The 24,213-nt window shown below is 36.6% G+C and overlaps 3 protein-coding genes across 4 annotated transcripts; 1 reads left to right on the top strand and 2 right to left on the bottom strand.

Moving 5' to 3' along the window:
• Positions 1-1,081: 1,081 nt before the first annotated feature.
• Positions 1,082-3,524, bottom strand: LOC111322046 (uncharacterized). The gene has a single exon (XM_022925083.2). The coding sequence runs from the start codon at positions 2,602-2,604 to the stop codon at positions 1,651-1,653; it is 954 nt and encodes a 317-aa protein (XP_022780818.1). The 5' UTR covers positions 2,605-3,524; the 3' UTR covers positions 1,082-1,650.
• Positions 3,525-3,667: 143 nt separating this feature from the next.
• LOC111322045 (WD repeat domain phosphoinositide-interacting protein 4) lies at positions 3,668-10,564 on the bottom strand. The gene is made up of 11 exons (XM_088735976.1): positions 10,430-10,564; positions 10,062-10,136; positions 9,627-9,731; positions 8,721-8,808; positions 8,173-8,267; positions 7,991-8,070; positions 7,094-7,216; positions 6,044-6,129; positions 5,860-5,961; positions 4,689-4,807; positions 3,668-4,166 (listed from the first exon to the last, which is right to left on the bottom strand). Exons 1-11 carry the CDS (start codon positions 10,476-10,478, stop codon positions 4,057-4,059), a joined length of 1,032 nt encoding a protein of 343 aa, XP_088592102.1. The 5' UTR covers positions 10,479-10,564; the 3' UTR covers positions 3,668-4,056.
• Positions 10,565-10,603: 39 nt separating this feature from the next.
• LOC111322044 (uncharacterized) lies at positions 10,604-23,610 on the top strand. Of its 2 annotated transcripts, none has more exons than XM_088735967.1 (14): positions 10,604-10,705; positions 12,339-12,447; positions 12,543-12,597; positions 13,109-13,191; positions 13,952-14,024; positions 14,513-14,583; positions 15,150-15,247; positions 15,643-15,721; positions 16,858-16,920; positions 17,796-17,860; positions 18,098-18,129; positions 19,083-19,127; positions 19,992-20,108; positions 21,816-23,610. In XM_088735967.1, the coding sequence occupies exons 2-14, from the start codon at positions 12,365-12,367 to the stop codon at positions 22,023-22,025; spliced, it is 1,074 nt and encodes a 357-aa protein (XP_088592093.1). In that variant the 5' UTR covers positions 10,604-10,705; positions 12,339-12,364; the 3' UTR covers positions 22,026-23,610. The 2 variants fall into 2 exon arrangements, with proteins under 2 accessions (XP_088592093.1, XP_022780816.1); XM_022925081.2 differs by lacking the exon at positions 10,604-10,705 and adding an exon at positions 10,802-10,928.
• Positions 23,611-24,213: the final 603 nt, after the last annotated feature.

Genomic DNA, 24,213 nt, shown 5'->3' with positions numbered 1-24,213 from the left:
CTCTTTTTTCAACACTTTGCTTCTTTTCATTCACCGTGTGCTAATGATGATGAACGACTGCCGGCATCTGTACAGAGTTTTGCGACTTCCGATATAATTAAGACAGACAAAATGAACTTGAAGGCGCTGCTGTGCAAAACATTAATCTAAAGCTGATTTCATTTTCACTTACAATTTTTCTATGATTATTATCCACTCGATCTGTTTGCCGTATTTATCCTTTGTTTGATAGAACGTTGTGATGCAATGATGATATCGATACCAATAGTTTTAGTACGGTGCAAAATTTAATAATTTCAACGGTTGCTTTTTTATCTACAGCAGAACGGTTAACGCAGGGGATTAAACTGTGTGGCCGGCATGCAAAAGGCGTGGGGTGTGTTTGACGGGGGAGGGGGAGTTGAATTTTAGAGCGCTGAAGGTGATTGATTAATCCTTGGTGAGAAACTTCTCTCCTTTCCCCACGAAGGGTGGCCACACAGGCTAACTGCTCATCTGCTCAGAAGGTATCAAGCCTTCATTATAACATAACCGAAGCAAAGCGCGCGCTCTGATTGGTCAATTTAGCGTGCCCCATTTTCCCATGGGTGTACGCTGCTGACGTGAGCAAAGACTATTTTTCCGCGCGCGCTTGTTTTTTCTGGTCGCGTAAGATTTGTTAAATAAAAGGGAACTCTTTAGCTACAATGTATCAATGTTATGTTATAAAACAAATGGTAAACACCACAGCGTACACTGTTGAGTTATGGATGCACTTAGGTGGTTTGCTAAGCACTCAAGAAGCTAGAGTCGCTCTCGGCTATCGCCTCGAGCGACTCTCATGCTTCTTTCGTGCTTAGCAACCTCCCGCGTGCATCCATAACTCAATAGTGTACGCTGTGGTGTTTACCATTTGTTAAATAGTATTGTGCTACTCATTAGCAATTACTCGACAGGACTTTCCTGAGCTCGAGTTCCTAACTCTTGGCTGGAACCGACTAGAGATGGTCAATGACCGAGGTTCTTTGTTTTTTCTCTGATTTCAAATAGCTCAGCCAGCCAGGAAATGAAAGGGTAACCCATGCATGTCAGTTGTAACAGCTTTTTTCGGTATTCAAGTGTTTTTATTTCCAATTTCAAAACGGTTGCTTATCAGCTTAAGGATAGTTAAATTAAACTTTTACAGCCTAACATCAGTACGATATTCTCCATACTTCCCCAGAGCTTCTGCGGTTGGTGATCATTTCCTTTGCTAACATTAACGTGACCTTAACCTGTGATTTGGGAGTTAAAAGAGGAAATAAGATAGTAGTCACCGGCTTTGGGTTAATAAAAAAAGGAAGTTGGTTGAATGAGAGCTCGGTCGTAGCATAAAGGATGATTTGACTTTCCTTTGTCAAGAGCTGGAGGGGCAAGGAGAAAAAGCCTTCAAAATACCTCTTGAACATTCGAACTTCAGACCCTCGCATTTCGCGCATTGATCCTTCTTTACAAAGGACTCAATAGTAATCTCGGTCTCGAAAAGACCGCAGCTACATTTTCACAGCGTTTTCCTAGTAGGAATTACAAGCCATCAGCTCTATGTTTCTTCGAGTCTTTTTACACCAGGACATGAAGGATTTGACCTTTTTTTTTTTTTAAATAACATTCGGAAAAAGGGGCTGATCCATATCAGTATCCATGATGTGAAGGATATAAGAGTCTCGTGGAGGACAAAGGTTTGTCCATAGATGATCGGGGTAATAACTGAGCACTATGCTCCCTATAGCTAAGCGGCTTGGACACTGCGTCTACCGAGCTGTCTTTGACTCGCTTGCGAGACTTTCTAAGTGACGTCATCAACGGCAATCGCTTACGCCCTGGAAAATCCACAAGCGTAGCTGGAACTACGCATGCACTCCACGCAAGTATACTTTTACGGCTCGCAAGCTCGTCGCCCTCACCAGCACGACCGCACGAAGAGGCTTTATCCAAATTGATCGAAAAACGCGAAGACGGAGCGGACAAAACTTGGAGATCCAGTCTTGGTAGATAATGACGCTTGTCTTCTTCTTCTCGAGAGCGCCGTCTAGAAAGAACTTCCGGAAGAGTGTTGTTGTCACGTGCCAGTTTTATGCTTTTCTCGCCTATAGTCTTAGGAACTTGTCGATGTGGAAAAAGTCTTTCCGTGCCTTTCTTCTCTCTCTGGAAGCGAATTTTCTGTAGACTTCTCACAATCTTCTCTGTTTCCTCGGGAACAGTTTGTTTCAATTTTCGAAGCATGGGTGAGGTGTCTGTTGCCATGGTGACTGGTGGGTGCAAAGAGAGTGGCTTTCGATTGTTAAATTTCGAATTAAAATGTCCTCGCATTTCTTCGACATGGGCGTTTACAGGTTCCTCAATATTTCCTTGTCTTTCTTCGTTGAAGTTTCGTTGTGTCCCTGGAAAATTATTATTATCAGGAGGATTATATTCGGCTATAAACCAAATGTGCGATCTCCTCCATCCGTACCTTGTTAAATCTCTTTCCATTCTTTCGTCTGTTTTTCTGGACAAGTTGTTTCCTTCTTTCGGTTGAGTTTCCACGGAGTAGTCTTGTGGTCGTCCGTTTTCTAGTTCAGAAGTACGTTGCGTGTTTAACTTCATGATTTTCCTGATTATTCTCTTTTGTTTACTCTAATAATCATCATCGATGACGCTGTCAACCTTTTTCCTTGCAAATTCAAAATAAAACACACATCAGCTGGTAAAAAACTTTTGTTTGCATCAGTTGAATTTCCAGCACCCTCTTCCTCGACAGTAATAAAAGTCTTTCTATTTTCCTCCAATTGCGGTCGACAATATTTATCGCCCTGATTGAAATTTGAGGCGATTATATTTCCTTTTAGAAAACTCTAACGTCTTAATTGTTCTCAGAGAATCCGCTATGTTCACACCACTTTCACTTCTTTCCGAAGGTGCATTTAGCAGATCAGATTTTCAATGTTCCCTCTACGTGTTTTTTTTACCAGTTTAAAAGCTTAAAATCCATGCATGTTTTGAAGTCGAATGCAAAGTTAAAGCTGTAATTAGTGGCTGTTTGAAATTCAAATAAAGCCAAAGTCTCGACAGGTGTTTGCAAGAATTAACGGTATGGCAGGTGCCGTCTGATGAAGGTTACCGCGGAGGAATATATCAGTGAAATCTAATCTATGTCTTGTATGCAGGATTGACCCAAACAAGGTTTTATGAACAACTTTAATTTTGAACCACCTTTTTTGTCGTTTGTTAATCTGAGCTTCTTTTCCTTGAAGAGTGCCATTTTTAGAAACTGAGTTGGCGTTTTCACAAGGGAAACTCGACAAAAATGAATTGTCCAATTAAAAATTAAATATACTGATGTATAGTGAGCCATGGTTCCTTCCCCCAAAAGTAGAGGCATGTAGATTGGCAAAACAGTTTTTAAACAAAAGGATCGGCAAGTAGAATTTGCCCGTTGGTGAAATTAACAAATAATGTAATAATTGAAAGCAGATCAGTGGAAAAAAAAACTATGCCGTAAGGAAATAAGTGATCACGATGAAAATACAGCGGACACCATTTTCAAACAAGCCATGCCGACTTAGTGAAGAAAGGAAACTACCTATGGAATGCAACATCCTGTATTTTTGTCCACACATGATTACCCTGTTAGATCCATGACCACATAACTAGGCACAATCATGCAAAGTTTCTAAAAATGGAAAGCTCCCGGTGCCATACGCAACCCCTTTTAATTCAATCTATGTACAGGTAGGCATATTTCTATATACACGTTTAGCTTCGATGTCTCTTTTCTAATATACAGCATTTCTAAAATTCAGACTAAATCCTGTCATTTTGTCATAACCAAAAGCTATCGCTAGCACAGAGCCACGTGCACCGTAAAAGTCATGCGCGAGTTTCAGATGCCTCAAACACTATGCTCCGTAAGTTTCCATCCATAATAATATTATGTCCCAAGTTCCATCGCGTTTCACGCTGAAAGTTTCTTATTCTTGTCATAAATACATTTCCTCCAAGATATATGTATCGTTTTCTGGGGAGAAGATCTCTCGTCCAAATTATCCACTCATACTTTCAGAATTCGTTGTCATCGCCTAACTCCAGAAACACGTCATAAGCCTCCCGGTTACAGTTGCCGTCTGGAGTAAACACGTACTTATGAAAGGTACCGTCGACACATACAGCTGCATAGTAGGAAAATAAAAAAGGATTGCAATCGCAAGTCGCTGTTCGTATAGTTTCCATATTCAAAAAGTTTTTAAAATACTTTTTTGACCTAACTTAGGCTTTGACTGGTTTAAAAATCATTTGATAGTCCTTCGGAAAGTTAAAGTAGGCCTTACGTAACCAATCAAATGATTGACATATATGTCAGTTGAACAAAGATCTCGCTTGTTAGAGAACCCACGAGGGAGTGAGTAAAGTGCAGTCTCTTTCCACCCCGCCCCCACGCCCCCCCCCCCTCCCTCCAAAAAAAAATTTTTGTAAGCACTCGCCACTTTCCGTTCCATTTTTCAGGACGACAGGAAGTTCACAAAGAGTACTCTGTAAATGTTGATTTCAAGTCTCAAAACTACAATTCTTCTTCGAGTTAACTTGCGTGCGAGACAAAATCCATTTAACGTGACTCTTGTTACTGAGAAACTGGAGCCATGGTGTCGATAACATTCTGGATCTTGATCTTACATGAGACTATGAATACTCACCAACAACAGAACTGCCAGACCCAAAGGCACAGATACAAGGTTGTTCAGCTGGCACAGTAAAGTTTGCCAAACCCCACTGGGATTCCACGTACTGCCCCAGAAAACCCATTTTTGCAAGGCTGAAAAAAAAAAACAAAAACAAAAACAAAATCAAGGCACTTTTGGTTTTCAAGAGGGTACAACTCCTTGATCTTTATTGGCTGTGTTGGTATCTTTAAATTTCATGCTTAAAACTGGTTTAAACAAATTTCAGGAACTCAGCCGCTTCTGATTTTGATCTAGAATGAATGAATGAATGAAAAACTTTATTTATGTGTCAAATCGATCTAGCCGAGGGTAAGAAGCCCTCTACTAATAGGGGACACCTAAACTCAATACAATAAGTTAAAATTCAACTAATTTAACTATTTACAGATAAAATTTAAATACGTCATTAACATTAAGAACTAAAAGTTTAAACTACCTTATTTAATACTCATTATTAAATCAAATAAACACATAGAGCGTTCCCTGAGCCAGCTAATTGTTCAAGTGCTACATAAAACACAGTTCTCACAATCATATTCTAATTTAGACGAAAGGTTAGTTAAACAGATCTGTTTTTTAAAAAGATTGTAGAGAAGGTGAGGTTTTTATGTTAGTTGAAAGTCGATTCCACAGCAAAGGGCCAATATATCTTAGGGAATGTTTTCCATGCGATAAGTAACAGTATTAAACCTAGGAATGTGGAAATCTGCGCTTCTGAGGTTGTAAGAGGAACTTTTCAATGAAAACAAATTTTTGACAGCCGGTGGGCATAGATTATGCCTCACTTTAAACATAAAACAAGCTATATCCTGTAGCCTTCTTTCATAAAGAGATTTTAAATTAGCCTTCTTAAGCAATTGCTCATATGTAGATTTACTATCTCTGAAGACTGCATGCAAACCCCTCTCCTGAGTGCGTTCAAGTTTTCTCTTGTCATTTGCTCGGCAAAAATGCCAGGTGAGATGGCAGTAGGTGAGGTACGGGAGGATAGCAGCCTTAAAATATGATAATTTGATGGCAACATGATATGATAATTTGATGGCAACATGATATGATAATTTGATGGCAACATGAAAAAAAAAAAAAGAAAAAGAAAAAAGAGGCAGTAGCCAGTAGAGTGCAGAGCCTTGGCAATATCCATTACCTTGACCTCTTGTTCAAAGAAGTGTTCTTCAGAGCAAAGATATGAACTGTTCCTTTATCACTGGAAACACACAGATATGCAGAGTCGTGGCTGAAATTGATGCTGCCAAGAGAACACAATTTCCTGTTAATATTTTAAGTTCAAGATAAACTACATGACTGACTACATTTAAGAAATCACTAACCAGTACAGAGTAGCAGGATCTGCTCCCCGTCGTAACTCTACCAGTAAGGTTTTGGTTTGTGAGTCAAACACACGAATAAGTGTACCCTGTGAAAAAAGAAAGAAAGGAAAACAAAATAACCAAGTTTAGACCACTTTTATTTGATTTGGGTATTGGACGCAATTTTACTTTTACCTAATCAATCAAAACATTGTATGTGTATATTCCACTTTGACCTCAAAACCTTAACTCTCCTTAATATCACTTTTCTGCTTCAAGGTACCCCTTCCATTTCTCTTCTATAGAAAAGAGTTTCCCTCTTTACATGTATTTAAACAGTACATCACCTAATATATATCTTGTGATATCAAGCTATGACTGAAGAAGCACTTTGGTTAGGAAGTTTTACTTTGTTTTGTCTGGAGTACATCACTAAATCTGCTATCAGAGGATTTGAATTAGGTCATTTCCTTCAATTTTCCACACTAAAGTTGCTACCCTTTTGTAAACTTCTAGCAAGGGAGGGCATTCTCTCAGTAAGTGAAATGGGTACAAAAATATTCCATCACCCAAAAAAATGGAAATTGGAAAGAGAAAAGGAAAAAAAAAGGCAGACAGAGGGTCTGCTGAGCTGGGTACTTCTCTATGGGGCTTGTTGAGTGATACTTGTTTCTGCAGCCAGCAGAGAACTCTACCTTCCCATCATTTTAAGAGCAAGCCCAGAGCCGTAGCTAGCATGAGGCAAAACAAGGCAATTGCCTCATCTTGATTTTGCCCTAGATTGACTTTTTTGAAGAAAAATGCTGCAGAAAATGCCTAAAAGAGCATTTCTGAGCCTCTAGATTTCAAAATTTTCTGGGGAGGGGGGGGGACATGCACCAAGACCCCCCTAGCGGCTCGCACCTTCAGCACTCGAGACTTGCCTCGCCTTGTTCTGAAGTCTGGCTACGGCCCTGAAGCCTTTATGTTGGAGAGACAGGGGAGAGTTTCTTCTAAAGTAAAAACTGTTGGAGATGCTGGGAGTAACTAAACACCCATTTCCAAAACTAACCAGGAGAGAATAAAACCCACCTTGACTGAAGCTGTGGCCACTTGAGTACCCTGTTGGTTAACAGCCAGACATGCAAGTTCACCTTGATGGGCATTAATTGTAAATGGTGCTGTTGAAGTATCTGGTTGTCTATTGGTCAGATCCTGTGAAGCAAGCAGAGAACATGGAATAGCCTGAGCTACATACAAATTTGAACAAAAAAAGAGTGACTGTAATACCTCACCAAAATTAGTTGTAGATTGGGCAAACTCATTTGATGATTTAAACTCACTGAGAGTAAGCAGACAGATGGAAATGACTGGACAATCTTATTTGAGACACATAGCTAAATATTATGTAAACACAAATGAAATACCAAGTGGGCTTTCATGCAAAAACACGATATCTGATATCTTCACATGTGAAGAGATCTCTGTTGCTATGTGAAATGATTTAATGATAAAGTGAAATGATTTTAATTAGTATTTCACTGGTGTTTATGTGATAATATTACATGGCTGCTTGGAGATACCAAATTTTTCTTTTTCATCCTGGGTTTTAGTAAACTTTTAATAGGTGACTAGTGGTAGGAAAGGCGGCTGTAACCATGAAATGGATGGCACAAAATATGTTAAATAAATAAGAAATCTAGATAGATACTTTTCATCAAAAAGCCTTGCATATCATGATTAGATATGAAAAAGACAAAAATGGAGAAGCTGTTTGTACTAACACCCCTCTATAATTATATACTGGGCTAGTTAGACCAATGTTCCTGAGTGAGTTCCTTTATGATATCATTGCTGAGTTAATTTACATCTCTAAAGCTTATATTAAAATTAACTACCGGTAGTCATCATTTTGAAACTTATACAGTCATGTATCTAAATGCCTGTACCAAGTAAAGGATAAACAAAACACCTAGTTTTTTTGCATACCACAAGCTGTATACTGCCACATTTGCGTGAAGGAAAAACCAATAGGGGCCTGTCAATACTTGGACAAACTTCACAAAGACCTGTGAATGTGTGAGACTCAAACATGTGAAGTAAAAATAATTTTACAACCAAGACATCCACAAAGACTATAACTGTCTTTTATGATTTAATGAAAAGTGTACCTTTAGGATTTTCTTTTGTGTCAAAGTAAAACAGCAAATTTGGATCTTTAGGAAATGAAAATACTTGGATCCTTGTCTTCAAAACTACAAAAAGCCTGAAAGGTATAAATTGTTACACCAGAAAATTATTGACATCTACAGAGGGTATTCACTTGTCTTAACATGATACAATCAATGCAAGAAGGAAGATAATCCCTGTGAAGGATTATACTTTCCCCCCTCTTGTGATATTGGAAGGGAGAACACTTAGAGATGATGAGTTTGTAATTACAGTTCTTCATAATATTTACTGTACTAGCTGCCTTGAAAAATCTTAGGGTTTCTTCAGATATAACAGGAATGCTCAGCCTAGCACCTCTATTTTGGTAAAAATCTCATGTCTTTGAATAAAAAAATTGTCAGCAGCAATGTAAGTGTCTAGTGTCACTTGTTCTTGATATACTGCTGTATTGCCAGATATTTTATAGCCTCCCCTCCACTTCTCATCCATCTCTGTCCTTAGTCCTCCCCCAGTGAGTCATGTACTTTGTAAACAAACAAAAACTTACTTGTCTCTTCTTAACCTGATGCTTACAACAGGACAACCAAATGAGAGTTCAATTACAAGCTTTTTTAACATATCATCCCAAATGTACACTAAAAATCAACAAAATTGAAAAATTATATGTAGAATTCATGCAAAACAAAGAATCAACTTTCAATTCAGGGGTTCAAAACTTATGTAACAGGTTACATCTCACGTGTAACTTTTAATTTAAACTCATGTTGGAACAATAAAAAAGAAGTAGACAAAAGGGAGGTAATTAATCAATCCACAGGTTAAATCACTTGATCAAACATGAACTGACTTAATTTCACAATCTAGGAAATTAAATTAGCTCTGTAGTTGAAATTTGTACCCTTTAAGATTGCTTGTCACAAGGATGTTTGAGTTTAGTGTCATCAAACTGATGTATTCAACATATAACACAAAAATCTGTTTATAAATTAATTGAATTGTACTTTCTGTAAGTCTAAGATTTTTCAAGCAAGCTAGCACTAAGTTTTCAAAGTAAAATGCAGCTTGAAAATAATATATTTAAAAATTTATCATTTTTTAATTGAGAAACATGAGTCACATGATTTTGTTATTGTACTGTGTAGCACCTGCGAGACTCTACCCACGAGCTGCTTCAAAACTTTCCAAAATATGAGACATACTTTTTCTACCAACAAGAAAGCTAGATGGCCCAGCCTGCCATGATTGAGTCTCGTATGGCTCAATGGTAGAGCATCTGAATTACTAATCAAAAGATGGTAGGTTCGACTCCCATTGGGAGGACTTGGAGTTCTTTTTCTCTGAGCATGCCTGTGTCATTCACCGCGTAAAACCACTGTACAAGGAAGACAATGTTCGTAGCATCCTTAAAAAGGAACCTCTCACATACAGTCACTACCAATATTAAGTATTTTACCTTTGTCATTAAAAAACCTTGCTCCTGGTCCAGTTCCTACTATGGCTATTAGGTTACATCTATGCAACATGTGAGCCTGAGATATCTGGAATGGCTCATTCAGATCTATAAACGTAATGATACTTTTTAAAATAATCATTTACAAACATCGGCATGTCTGTGAGTGTGTAAATCAGCTAATCACGAGGCTGTGTTCCACACTCTTATTCCCTAAGATCGCCAGTATTTATGCCTCAATAAATTCGTAAATACTACATGTTTATCTCTGTACTAAAGATACAGCCTAAGATAACATTCAATGATTTCACAAGACATTTATGACATATGAGTCTTACAAACGAGTAATTATATAAATCACAACCATTACTCATGATTTTACACGTGAAAATAAAAACAGAGATTTTAGGAGAATAACCACGTTATAGATTGACTTACCAACACGAGCCTTTTCTGACAGAGGCTCTACGTTATAAATTCTAAGCTCTCCATCCATGGTACAGCTAAAACAACCTACATTGATGAAGACATTGATGTTACAGTCAGAGTTAAATATAGTAAATTTTCGTTTCACCGACATCATCATTCCACTAAAAGCCTACTTTCGCTGCTTTAGACAAGCATCACAAGAGTCTATCAAATCCATCAGGGAAAGGTTCTGCCAACCATTTTAAGAGAACATAAGTTGGAGATTTCTCACGAAGCATTTCTCGAGACAGCACCGGTGATGAAGTTGAGCGGATATTTCAAGAATCCGTTGTTCTTATGAGAGAAATCACCCAGAAACTCAGATAGTAAAAATTCACCTTGGTCTTGGTTAAAATCTAGATGGAATATTTCGTTTCGTCGCGTCATATTCAAAGAATAACAAAATTCCTTCTCAGGCCGAAACTGTTATTGATGTTTTTAAATGATGTACCTTAGGAACCTGGCACATTTTGTCTGGAAATAAAGAACAGTACCAAGTAGCCTCCCCTGGGGGAAGCCGAGATGTTAAGAGCAATATCTTCTGTGATGATTTAGAACGCTGAATGGAAAAACTTACTTGTGTATTTTTCGCGTTTAAGATAACACCTCGTTAGGTAAGTGAATTTTTTTCTCAGAAGGATTTCATTAATACATTAATGTTTTTTCACCTCTCCCTACACTGGTGAGGATCAGTTTGTTGTTGTCTGTGTGGTCGTATTTGTGATTTTGTCTGGGGGCTTGAAATGGAGGGGCATGTTGAGCTGTTTCCTGGTGGTTTTATGAGAGATTTACGCCTCTGTGACCACTACTTTGTATCATAAGTACGGTATTCCATAGGTGAGTACTTGAAATTTTCGGGGATGCTGAAGGAAAATAGTTTTCATTCAACAGTTAATCCTCATTATTATTTTTCATCACGCCGCGCGTGAGGAAAGAATTGTGAATACTGTTTGACCTGTGTTGGCTCCTCGACAACGCCAAATTTGTGAGCTTTGACTAAACGGATAGTGCTCTTGAATTTATTTTACCTTGGAATGTTGTTTGACGTACTAAAGAAGTATAAAGTTCAGAAGCTGAATTAAATGCGTATGGATTATACAATGCAAGTAATGTGAAAGTACAGTAGGCCGAGACGTCGACTTTGTTCTGCTTTACTTTGCGCTTGAAAGGTCAAAACGTTTAATTCTTTGGATCAAGTGAAAACTTGTAGCTTTTCCCGGTATTTAAGTATTTCCAAGTAGGGTTTATTTGTTTTCTTTTCCTGTGGTTTTCGGTGGCTTCATCTCATGTTGGTTCCCTTATTGGGCATTGATTTTAAATCACCAGGATTATTATTGTTAGGGCCTGATTACATGAGCCGGGCTGGCCCGGTTAGCCGGGCTGATTTCTTTTGTTTTGGTGTTCGCCAAAGCGTGAAAACAAAAGAAATCAGCCCGGCTAACCGGGCCAGCTCGGCTCATGTAATCAGGCCCTCCAAAACAAAAGAAATCAGCCCGGCTAACAGGGCCAGTCCGGCTCATGTAATCAGACCCTTAGAGAATTGTTCTGCGCCGGGAAGGGTGAAGTCTCACCACGGTTAAGTCAAGAAGTAGATTTAGACTACATTCTATTGCATATTATTTTCAACTTCATTCATGGGCCACTACTGACCTGCCTGAAATGACTTCAGGTTGATAAGTTTCCATTTAGATTTTAATTACGTCCACTTTGAAATCACTAGTGATCTTTGCAATCTGATTGGCTCTCAGCAGTGCAATTTTTAATATATATTTTTTTTTATTTATTACATTTTGCTCTAAATTGCATCTTTCTCCTAGCCAACAAGAGAGCAACACTTAGACTAAACAGCCAATCATAATTCAGGGCTTGGTTGAAATAATGAACTAAATTGCAGGAAATGAAAGACCTTAAGCCCTTGTGTGGCAAATTTTGCAACTTTTGCCCTCAAAATATTTCTTTTTTCTTTTTCCAGTTCTACTTTTTATGAAGTGGCTCAGTACTAGGTCAACAAATTATTTGAACTGACTAAAATCCTGCATTTTGGTGATGAAAGTTTGGAATTCCAAAATGAATGAATTAAAGTGGTAACTGAACTTTGTGTGGTCTGATATCATACTTGTGATTTTAAAATGAACTCGTGCTGCTTGAATGTTCAATTTTGAAATCGAGGGTATGATTTGAGACCAAATTGCCATCCTTTTAGTTGGATTACCATTTTATATATCAATAAATTTCCATTACTTGCAGGAGGGCATTGTTGAACTATTCCAATCATGTCTAATGGAAATGATTCTATAATACATTCCCTGGCTTATACTGGATGTTTCAAGACATTCAACACTACTTCATGTGTGAGGTACTAATTCCGAATGATTTTGAAAATATATATTTTTATGTTAAAAAAAATGTGAAGACCTCAAACTGACATACTTACCCCTTTCTCACTGTTAGGGACACCAGTTTAACAATATTGGCCATCATCACTTGTATTGTCTGTGTTGTGAAGGTAATTTTAAGTCGTCAGGTTGTCATTTGTATGTTATATTTATTTCTTCAATGTAAGTATTTTCAGGGGTTGGTATTGGAAATGTGAAAGGATGAAAGAAAGTGGGTAGTTCTTTACTGTTAGTCTGTTGTTGTCTGTTATATTTCATTGTCCATTATAGCCTATTATAGTCTTTATTTAAAATCCTCTCTAATGTAGTTTTATCTCACTCACATCCAAGATATTAGAAACTTGCATCACTGATAGCAGGCAGACCAGCTTATCATACAGTCATTTTAAGGAATGTTTAATGACCCTCTACTCTATAACGGCTGCTTGCTTGGACACAACTTTTTCTTCTGGCTAATTACTGGATAATAGCATTTTACTTTCTTGTTATGCTCAGCAGAACTTAGAGAATCAAAACCCAAACCAATTTAAATGTCACAGAACTACAAATGATAATAACGTTAATAAGATAATTACAAATTATTAATAATTATAATTTAATCTATTTTTTCCTGTAATATAGCTTCATAAGCTCCACTCTCATCGCCACTCCCTGCCAAATCAGTATATTGTATTCTACAGTGGGATTGTGGAATGCTTTCTTTGGTAAGACTGGCTGATTCCACATCAATAGTGATGTGATATGATAGATAGATAGATAGATAGATAGACTGGTTTATTAAAATCACATCGCTGTAAAAATACTGAATTGTGCAATTTTTTTTACAAACTACTACTATACAAATATAAAATGTGATGACTTAAAGTTCTATTAAAAGTTCTCTACAGCCGCACCCTTTACGAAAAACGAATTGGCAAAACACTTTGGCTTGGCTGCTGGTACATTGTACGTTCTTTGGCGCTTTAAATTATAATGAGGGCTATGGGCTTCAGGAATTAGGTAATGTAGTTTACTGTTCCGATTCTCGCTGATTGATTTAAATAACGACTTTGTAATGTCTTCGTGATGTTCCCTGATAGAAGTCAAAGAGGCACGCTCTAACGCTTCCCCATACAGCATTCTCGGAAAAATACACGCCAGAGCTCTTTTCTGAACTCTTTCTAACTCTGACTGTAAGTATTGAGGTAAAGAATAAAGGAACACAGGGCAGGCGTAGTCAAAGGAGGATCTAATACAAGCGCAGTAGTAGGCAACTAGATCTTCGGCTGATAGTTACAAAAGAAATGACTATAAGAAAATTTGACGTCATTTGTGCTCTTTTACTGAACAGAGGAATGGCAAAGTAGATCATAATTATAATTATTTGTAACATAGATAGTATGTAAGGTCTAGCTGTTAATCAATAACAACATGTGTAATCAGCCAGCAAAAATGTACAGTTTAATAAAACATTTATTGTTTTAGTGGCTTTAACTGGTTGTACTTGGCTGTTACTGCTGTACAGTTACTGACACAGTTCATCAAAGTTGCTTGTCAGGTGAGTTGTTTGCTAAAATATGAATGACATATAGTCGCGCATCGTTGCTGAGATGTGTGTGCATGAACTTGTACACTTTAGACCAAAAGCAGTCTGTTCTTTTTCAGCAAAGTCTATAGCAAAAGTCCAAAAAAGAATCAGCTGAAAAAAAAATAATTGGTGGCTAGTGTATTGTGTGGAACTCTGGGAGTGAGGGTCAGGAAAAGTACTTTTTGAGCATCTTATACTTGCAGAATTTCCATGCAATGCACCATCAATTCTTTTTCACTGCACTTTTTTTTTGACAGAGGAGGGACTGCTTGTAGTGTAGGACTTGCAAATTCTAGTCATACCGGAAAACATACATACACCATGTACTGGTAATATTGATTTCTCAAGGTTATCATTCTTTATCCATCTAGAGAAATTCATGAAAGCTTCTTCCTGAAATGGTTTTTTTTTCAGTACAGTGATTAGATATGTTTCATTTTCTTTTGTCCAACTATCAGTTTCTTGTGGTTGTAAACTTTCATTGCCATCTAGCAGCTAGGATGATAAGAGTTGAAGATAGATTTAAGAGGTATGTTCTTGTTTACAATTTGAATCATTTCTGAGGGCAGGTGGTACAACACATTTCTCTTCTGTTGAACTCACATGAAATGACTTTGTCAGTCAGCAGTGAATGAAGATCTCTAAGCTCACTTGTCTCCTGAACTTGAATTTTAAGAGCAGAAGAGTGGAGGCTCCATGCAGTTTTGGGAGAGAAGTTTGAAGTCAGAATCTTAATTCATGTTCTTCACTCTGTCACCCCTCACTGCCCTTACCTTTGACTTTTATTGCAAAACACAGGTTGCAGATTTAAGATTAATTCATGTTTTCCGTTTTACGTTGCTCTCTGCTTCCTGCTTTACTTTCCAATCTTAATTACCAATGGTACTCGAAATTCTGTGTGGCTCCGGTCTCCTTATTCTCTTCTGGAAAGGAAGTGTTGGATAAGGATTAAGCGTGACATCACTTGTTGGTAAAATACATTGTGGCTTACGTAATTAATGAAATCAAAGATAGAGTGTTAAACTCTAAAAAGGAATTTTGCTCCATAATGTGTTGTTGATTCAGTGGCTAATTTTTTTTATTATTGTTTTCCAGGTACTCTAACAAGATTGTCGCAGCTGTGTTTATTGCCCTGGCTATCATTGCTATTGTTGGACTGGCAACAATGAAAAATGAATACAGAGAATGTGCAGGTATAATCTTTAGGATATTGTTGTTCCTTCATGACCCTGCTGAAGAGGGTTTTGGTTTATTCCCCTCACCTGTCACTTTGGATTCTCTAGCTTTGGCTCATCATTTTGTTTAGAGAATCATAACATTTAAAACATCTCTCCTCTTTTAAATTTCTGGTGACTGTTCATAGGCTGCCCAGGTCGGGATATTTTTATTTAGGACATTCCTGCATAATTGTGCTTTGGAGTTTACACAAAATCATCACAATAATTGCATTCTGATGTGCCATTGATGTACAGTTATAGGTAGAACATGCATGAAAATAATGCTACAAAGTTCCAGGGGAGTGTAGCTTTTAATGCATTTATTTCAGGTATGATTTTATAAAATATTAATTATTTATATTTTATTGCAGAACCTGAATGGTTGCTTTTGTCAAGTGCTGAAATGTTTGTTGTCCAAGTTTTCCTGGCATCAGGAATTTTAATTACAAGGTGAACAAACATGATCTAATATAAACCAAAATGACATTATATGTTAAGCTTCTTTACCTCAGATTAATAGATTACTTTTCTATGGCCACTCTGTTATTGGAGCCTTTGAGGAATTTTTTTTGCATTACCATGCACATAATCTAACATGCAACATTTACATGCAAGGAACAAACTGATATACTCAGTGTAACTCCAATGGTTATCTTGGGTTTAGCCACCCTTTTGTAGTGTATATAGGTCAAAGAATTATATTTTGATTATTAATGCAAGATTATTCAGTTAGTTATTGAACTGTGATAAAGTTTTAGGGTATTATAATTATATTTAATTTTTGGGCACTTGCTCTATGAATCTTGAATTTTGTGGCAGTCAGGCCTTGTATCTCAAAAGACATCCTTATTTTGTTTGAGGCAGTGTTATAATATGTAGGATTATCAAAGATTAGCATCATTGTGGGGTTCCTGAACATATCCATTATTGATAGTACCCATCACAAAGGGAATTTCATGACAACCCTCCACCCCACGTTATTTTCTCCTATCCTTCCTCTTTTTAGGGCTTTAAACCCCCTTTTAAACCCTCAGGCCCAGGAGGTCAAGGGTTTGAGCCCCGGCCGGACCAACATTCAACCTTTCTAATAACATCAAGAAATGGTTAGATATTCTAGTCTTCTCGGATAGGGACGAATAAATGGAGGTCCCATCTCCTGTAGGGTTAGGGGCAGGAGATGTTAATTTCCTATGAACGAGATTACTGTGATGGATGTCCTCCCCTGAGGTGGGATGGGTGGGTTTACTGGGCCTGCAGTAATTGGCACAAGCTGTTGCAGTGTCCCTACCTGTCAGCGAAACTAATAAAATAAAATAAAAATAAAATAGAATAAAACAAAAATAAAATAGATGAGTGCGCTTCCACTATAAGCGTTCGGCCCTCTTGACACTGTTTATAAAAGTAATTATTCAGATAAAAAGTTCAGCTAAATTGAAGTTTGCTTACAATGCCATTTTAAACAATGGGTAAAATTTGTTAGAATAACTGGACCATGGAATATTCTCTGTGCTGGGGTACAGAAATTGTTTTTAATCTTGCAGTGTACAGTTTGAGCAATTATCAAAGCTTAACTGTTTGATTTCCAGGGAGCTCAATAATGTGAGTATGTTGGAAGATAACAGGACTGCACAGAAAAGGGATTTATGGGGGTGAGTGTATGAAGTTAATACATCTGTTTTTTTGTTTTTTTGTTTGGAATGAAACAGTAAGTTAATGTCAGATATGATATAGAAATTTTGGGACTAGATACTTAAACTGTTACAGTACCTTGACAATAAACAACTTGGGAAGACACAGGTAGAAATGTATTACCACTAAGTTATTAAGGCACTGCATGGGGAATCCCCTACGTATATTGAAAGTACTTTAACTACAAATCACTCCCTGCATGGTAGAGAGACCAGGCATGGCCAGTATAACCTGATCTGTCCCAAATATCAAAATGCTACTGAAGCAGGAAGGTCTTTCCAAGTTAGTAGTATTAAGTTATGGAATAGTCTTCCAAATGAGCTTAGGAAACAACGTAGCATCTCCTCTCTTAGGAATGATTTTTTGATGAATTATTTTATAAATTCTTATAGAGTCATTGATTCTTTTGAAGCTGTATTATAATCTAGTTTTATTGTATTTATAATCTTTGAATAGTTACATTGTTTGACTAGTTAGTTCTATTTTTAATCTCTATGGCTTAGAATGTATTACTTACTAACTTTAGTTTTGAGGGCCACTGGTTTATCAGCGCAAGCTGTTATGTGTATACCCTCTTTAAATAAAGTCGATTATTATTATTATTATTATTATTATTATTATTATTATTATTATTATTATTATTATTACCAAAAAAGTTTTGCATGATTTTCCTGCTGATGTATTTTCCCTTGGCAAACTCAGTGCTACTAGTGCAAGAGATGCAGGTTAACTACAGCACTAAGGACTAAAGTGATGAGATTAATGCTGTTTCATTTTCGTGTGTGAGGCTTTTAATTATCAATTTGTTTAATTTATATTTTTTATCCCATCAAAGGATAATCTTCATTTTTGAATTATCAGCATTGGTCAGCCTTGTTCATGACATCGTCATGAGAATCAGTAAGTATTCAGAACATTATCTTTCCTTATGGTACAGCTTAGAAATACTGCCTACTAGTAAGACTACTAATCCTTCACTTACTACAACCACCACAAGTTTTGGGGCAACATACATCTACATGTACATTCTGTATAATTAGCTTCTATAAGTGAGCAAGCCTAATTTTTCAAAACTCATTTGGTGGATGTATTTTTTTTTAGTTAAACTCTCCTGAAAATTATTCTGTTAAATTGCAGCTGGACCAAAGAATGACTGTCAAGGAGTATTGGTAAGAAGTTTTTGTTTAATGCAAAAACTGAAACAAAAAAACTCAATCTTTTGTCTTTGTTATATATTTATTCAATACGGTGGCCCACAGGGGCAGTACAAAAATATTTATCACAGTACAAAAATATAGAATTATTCCAGTACAAAAGTATTAATTTCAGTACAAAAATATTTATCCTGGTACAGAAATCGGCAGTAATTGTGACTTCTTTTTCTGGCTCTAGTTTGCTTTTCTTTGTCTTGTTTGTTGATTTTGCTAAAAAAAAAACGAGCTTCTCTTGGACCCCTTTTTAGCTTTGTTCGACTTGAAGCTTGGCAAAGAAAATTTCCTCGTCTTCAGCGAATCCGGCGGTTCAGTGGTGTTGCTTGTAGACTTTGCAGGTGATGCTACAAGGAAAACCTCTCTGCCACGTTTTGGGCAATACCTGTAAGCTGGATCCACGATTTTGAAGCTACAGCAATGGCAAAAACAAGCCACCAAAGGTGCCGCTGTATTTACATGTGCTCCAAGGAAGCTCACAATAACCTTTGGGAGATTAGTTCCTATTCCCCACTTGTACTGGAAAAATATTTTTGTACTGGGATAAATAGTTTTGTACTGGGATCAATAGTTTTGTACTGGGATCAATAGTTTTGTACTGGGAAAAATATTTTTGTACTGGGAAAAATATTTTTGTACTGGGAAAAATATTTTTGTACTGGAAAAAATATTTTTGTACTGCCCCTGTGGGCTACTGTAATTTAAACTGTTAAGCAAAGGCTAAATTTTGAGCTCTACCCCAAGCTGTGCTTTGGGAAAAAAAATTTGGTGACTAAATGTTCTGGGAAAGTGGCCAGTTTGGGAACTTGTGTTGGTGGCTATTGAGCTAACTATAACCTCTCTCAACTACTTTTTATAATGAGCAGTTTAGTGAGATAACAAGGTTAATTGTTCAAAATAATTGTTTGTTTCAGCTATCAAGTAAAGCAGGCTACACAGCCATGTACATCACTGTTAATGTAAGTTGACAATTGTTTGTGGAACATTTGGTTGCAGTTGTTATGCTTACAGGGTCTCAATAAGAATCCATAAGGTGGAAAAAGTTAAGGTAGGTTGGGAAGAGAGTATGCGAAGCTGCTTGGTACAAATATCAACAAGCATAGAACAAATTTACATGAATTACTGCTGAAATTGTCATCAAAATTTAGACAAGTTTCACTTGTATGTCATTAACTAATTTTGTATAGAAATACATTGACATGTAGAGTGAATATGCTGTAACTGAAGAGATTTGGAGCATCGATCTCTTTGAGGTGGGAACTGAAAGTTTTTCCAGGTGCCCACCAGATTATAGTAGTGACTTAAATTGAAAGAAACAATAAATTATACCAAAAAATCAAGGTTGCTGGTGTTGCTGTTGTGTATAGCCACCTCCACTTTGCCTTTTTGTCACTTTGTACTCACCCTTCAAGTAGTTGAGAAAGACTAATTTGCTCAAGCCTATGTGCTATGATTTAGAGGGAAAACGCATTTTTTTTCCTTTCATTTCTATGAAATAGTATGACTTGCAATGATGTATCACAAGCATATCTACTGGTTTTGTAGAATTTTAGCAATCGGATGTGGTGTTTCAGGGCTTGACACTAATGGTAGCCCACTAGCCACAGACTAGTAGAAATTCAGTTTTGGGCAGTGGTTTTCGATTTCCACTGGCCAGTTTGGCTAGTAAACAAACTGAAATTGTTGTAACATCTAAGTTGTCAATAACCACTTGGCTAGTAAGTTGAAAAGTTAGTGTCGAGCCCTGGTGGTTGAAGAAAAAACCTGTAGGGATACATTGTGGTCATATCATTTGGAAATTAAATTTACCACAATTTTTTCAGATTATCAGGTGGCTCCTACCCATATGGGCAATGGCAGCAATATTTGACACTGAAAATAATGAATGCAGCCAAGATGACTATATTGCTCCAGTTTTTGCAGTGAATGACAACTCTGGGGTCAGTTGATATCTGTAGTCTTGAGTTTTGTATGCTAGTGCAATAAGTGTATCATATGTAAATTGTAATTATGTTCAACTTGGTTTATTATTCACTTTCTCAGTTTGTTTGCACACCATATGTGTTTTTTACTAAAAGAGGAATTCCTGGATGAGCAAAGTTTGTAAGGGTCAACTCAGTTGAGTGCTTACTGACTTTGGAGATGGTAGCATAAAAAAAGCAGTTGAAATCCAAATTTAAAATTTGGTTTAAATATTCAATGATAATAATAATTATAATAATAATTATGATTGACTAAAACATTTGAGTATCAAAGAAAGCTTGAAAATTGAACTATTGTCTTAAGAAATTTCTCCTTAGCTTGAAGCTGTTATTATTAAGCCAACAGACAAAAGAAGGTTACCTGCAATAATATAGAAATGCATGCAGCATAATATAGAAATGTACAGTAATTATCACTGCCATACTGCATGTCTATTACAAGTTATAGTGTAAAACAGTGGGACAATAATTTTATTCTCCATGTGGGAATTAGAAGTAGCTCAGGCCATGGAAATGGAGAATTCTGAAGTTTAGCTGGAGAATTCTGCCCAACCAATTACTAGCTAGAAAATTCTCTTCATCTCCAATTGCTTAACTTGTACATGTAATTGTACATGTAGAAACACTCAGAATTTTAAGTTCAGGGCTGCAAATAACGGCAGGTTAACAAACAATGTCCGGTCAAAATTGGGTACTGACCGGACAAATCCTTGGTTTGCCGGACATCTCGTCTGGTCCTTTACCAACTCGTTCAAAGAAATTTTAATTTTTAACTGTTTCCTTATCACAAGGGACACAGTCATGTTTCCAAAAAAAAAAAACCAATATAAAAGTAGACAAATTAGTGGTCGAGAAATTCCCAGCAGTCACAAATTTCCGCGATGTCATCAAGTCGTGTCACGACCGCAAATCATCGTGTCTTCCATTATTTTATTTACTTTATTTAAGTGTTCCCAGTTAGTAGAGGGTTTTACCTTTGGCTAGATACCATCATTTACTCTTAAATAAAGTGATCAATTGTTTGATCGATTGAATGATCGGAAAGCACCCTCACGAAGAATAATCTTGTTGCATCGAGAATACTCCAAGTAGCATTTGTTGCAAAGTGCAAAAAGTGAGCAAAAGGCCCAAAACCTGGAGAATCCGACCACTCTTTTACAAAAATTCACAACTGTAACTTAAAAAAAAAGGGCTCTGGGTGTAATATTTAATTATAAGTGATTTAGCCAGATGTAAAGTAAAACGGACAATTGCGGTTCTATCTTGCGTAAACTTTCCACGTACTCAATGCGAGGCTGCTTCTGCAGTAAAGAGTAGTAAAATTATTGACTTGTAATTTTTATTGCCAGACCGACTTGGATTCAGTTTTTTTTTTAGTTGTAAAAGGATTACTGTGCAATCTGGATTCACTATTGCAAGAGTTCAGACTGTTAAAATTTGACCGGCCAAAAACAGGTAGTGTCCGAGCAAAAGCATGTTTGACTGGACAACGTGACCGGCGACTGCCCGTTAGTTATTTGCAGCCTTGAAGTTTACACATTCCCTTTGAAAGGTTTTACTGAGGTCTTACACACAGGTTTTACTGAGGTTTTACTGAGGTCTTACTGAGGTCTTACTGAGGTTTTACTGAGGTTTTACTGAGGTCTTACGACTTTTTCCTATCAGAACTTCACTTCTGAATTCCGCCCTAGAGGAAGTAGTTTCCACTACAAACATTTACATGACGACATTAATGTTGCCGGCCGACCCTTACTTCCAAGTCTTGGCCCTCGCTCTAAGTCTTTGTCAAGTATGGGTTCATCTTATGGATCAACAGCAGGGAATCAAAAACCCTGGGGTAAACGCTCATCAGATAGGTATCCTCCTATCTCATAACAATTATTTGATGGAGCACAGTGTTCTGGAGTGGTGCAGATTCCTTGATTCCAAAGGTTTTCAAGGTAGTTTTGAGTAGTCAAAATAAGATCCAGTTTTTATGATAACAACACAACTGATGATTATATGACAACAACATAAAAACACATCATGATGTTGTGTAGTTGAGTATTAACAGCACATAGCATCATTAGAGATGAGGATTCTGTAAATATATCAGCAACTTTTGTTTACATATGGAAACAATTTTACCATATAACTATATATCAGTGTTTTCAGGTGTTGTTTTATTTTGTATGCTAATTTGTAAATTTCTGTCATGTGAAGTTTAAATTTTACTATCATATTTACAAATTCTTCATGCAAAAAATTTTCATTTTCAATATGCTCAAGAAGTATACTGTATGACTGAGTTATTTTTGATAACGATAAGCATTTATATGCTATTATCAGATAAGAGTGACCATACATTTTGGAGTATTACTATATAAGGTCTACTAATTTCTGCAGTGAGTACCTTCACTTAAATTTGAATTAAATACTTGTATAGGTACTTTTATAACCAAAATAATGTAACTTTAATGGTTGCCATGGCTGCTTAAGATGTAATTTTAAAATGGATATTTTTAATAATAATATAAACCACTTGTTGCATGAATTAGCAGAGTTCATGTAGATAAAGGAACATTTTATTTAAAAAACAAACAAACAAACAAACAAACAAATGAAAAAATACTTCATTTAGTGATTTGGTCCTGCAACAGGGGAAATTTAATTGCTATGGGTGAGATAGAATTTAATTTATGCTAACCTGTCTTAATTAGAGGTTGATATTTATAGATGTTGATGCAAATGTCAGAAGTTAAGTAGATGTGCCAGGCAGCTAACATACTAATACATTGTGGCGTCTGAGTAAGAAAAGTTCAAAATTACTTAAGGTCAAGGTTGGAATTATTTCCTCACCTAAGTGATAATTAACCTTGATGCCATCTAGCATCAAAGTATATAAGTTCTTGAAACTTATCATTAGAGGTTACAAAGCATGGAAGAGCAGATGTTTTTCTTTTTGAGCAGGTCAAGTTATTAGATTACAAGTTATTAGAACTAGCTGTTATAATAATTACAATTAAGTTATGTTTTAATGTTATTGTTCATTTACCATGCACTTGTCCTCCTGCAGTGAACTTCTTGAGGAGACCTGATGTCGTCTACGTTTTAGAGAGCTTAGTGCTCTGGATATAATTGGATTGATAGGGAAGGTTTTATAAGCCTTATCCTACGACATTCATGTTGGGCATCAGCACATTATAACTATCCTTTTTCATAAATATTTGTTTTCTTAGTGATAAGCCTTTTGGCTATTTTATCAATAACACTCGATGAAAAAAGTATAATTTGTTTTCCTCCCTCTTCAAACTGGAAGTTAAGTATAATGGGCTCTAGTTAAGTTTTAATAAGGGTTTGATGGATTGTAAATATTATTTCAGGTATTTATTAGTTCATGTAGCATATTAGTGCTCATCACAAGTAGTATTTATAAATGCACAGGTGTGAATGAAATAAAAGTCTAATGGTGTGGTGAAAACCAATGTCAAAGTCATCTTGTACTGTGAATAGATTAAAAAAGCGGGTGCCTGCATCAAATGAAGATGCCCTTGTCATTTCCAATCCTGGCAGGAATTAAGCAGTGTGATTGTTACATATAAGCCTAAGACATGGCCAAGCTCTAAAATGAGTTATTTTGTATCTCAGAGGCAGAGCCTCTTACTCTCATGATGGAAAGGCCTGTGGCTTGAATCCTCAATGGGACTCCATTTTCTTCTTTGTCTCACACTTGTGACAAATGTTTCACATGTGTCTCCACATTTATTTGTGTGTTATCTTTTTTTAGTGACTTGTAATTCCATTCATGGAATTAGTTTACTCAGTGTGGTTTTAATCTGCTCCCTCCCTTCTTCCTGTGCTACTTTTGCTTCAAGCAGCTGTGCACATCCCAGAAAGAATGAACTAAATGTTGCACAAAATAATGTCTTCCTAAACTTAATCACCCATTTCACCCCAACCTTGATGCAATCACTGAAAATTCTCTGCGGACTTTATATCCAAAAGAGAGAACATAAACAGTTGTTTTAATATCATGTAACCTCATCTTGGGTCAGGGCCAGGATAGTATAATGATTTAACTTAC

Source organism: Stylophora pistillata, chromosome 1, assembly GCF_964205215.1.
Source record: "Stylophora pistillata chromosome 1, jaStyPist1.2, whole genome shotgun sequence".
Taxonomy (NCBI): Eukaryota; Metazoa; Cnidaria; class Anthozoa; order Scleractinia; family Pocilloporidae; genus Stylophora; species Stylophora pistillata.
Note: the sequence above shows the minus strand (reverse complement) of the source record. Positions and strands in the feature narration are given on the sequence as shown.

Bases quoted from the DNA above. Each gene is read 5' to 3' on its own strand.
- LOC111322045 (XM_088735976.1), bottom strand. From the start codon at position 10,478: ATGACGCGACGAAACGAAATATTCCATCTAGATTTTAACCAAGACCAA. The intron at 7,217-7,990 runs GTATGCAAAAAA...CTTGCTTCACAG, and splicing joins GTGGCAGTATACAGCTTGTG to GATCTGACCAATAGACAACC. The intron at 5,962-6,043 runs GTTAGTGATTTC...TTCTCTTGGCAG, and splicing joins GATCCTGCTACTCTGTACTG to CATCAATTTCAGCCACGACT.
- LOC111322044 (XM_088735967.1), top strand. From the start codon at position 12,365: ATGTCTAATGGAAATGATTCTATAATACATTCCCTGGCTTATACTGGA. The intron at 16,921-17,795 runs GTGAGTGTATGA...ATCCCATCAAAG, and splicing joins CAGAAAAGGGATTTATGGGG to GATAATCTTCATTTTTGAAT. The intron at 17,861-18,097 runs GTAAGTATTCAG...GTTAAATTGCAG, and splicing joins TGACATCGTCATGAGAATCA to CTGGACCAAAGAATGACTGT.
- LOC111322046 (XM_022925083.2), bottom strand. From the start codon at position 2,604: ATGAAGTTAAACACGCAACGTACTTCTGAACTAGAAAACGGACGACCA.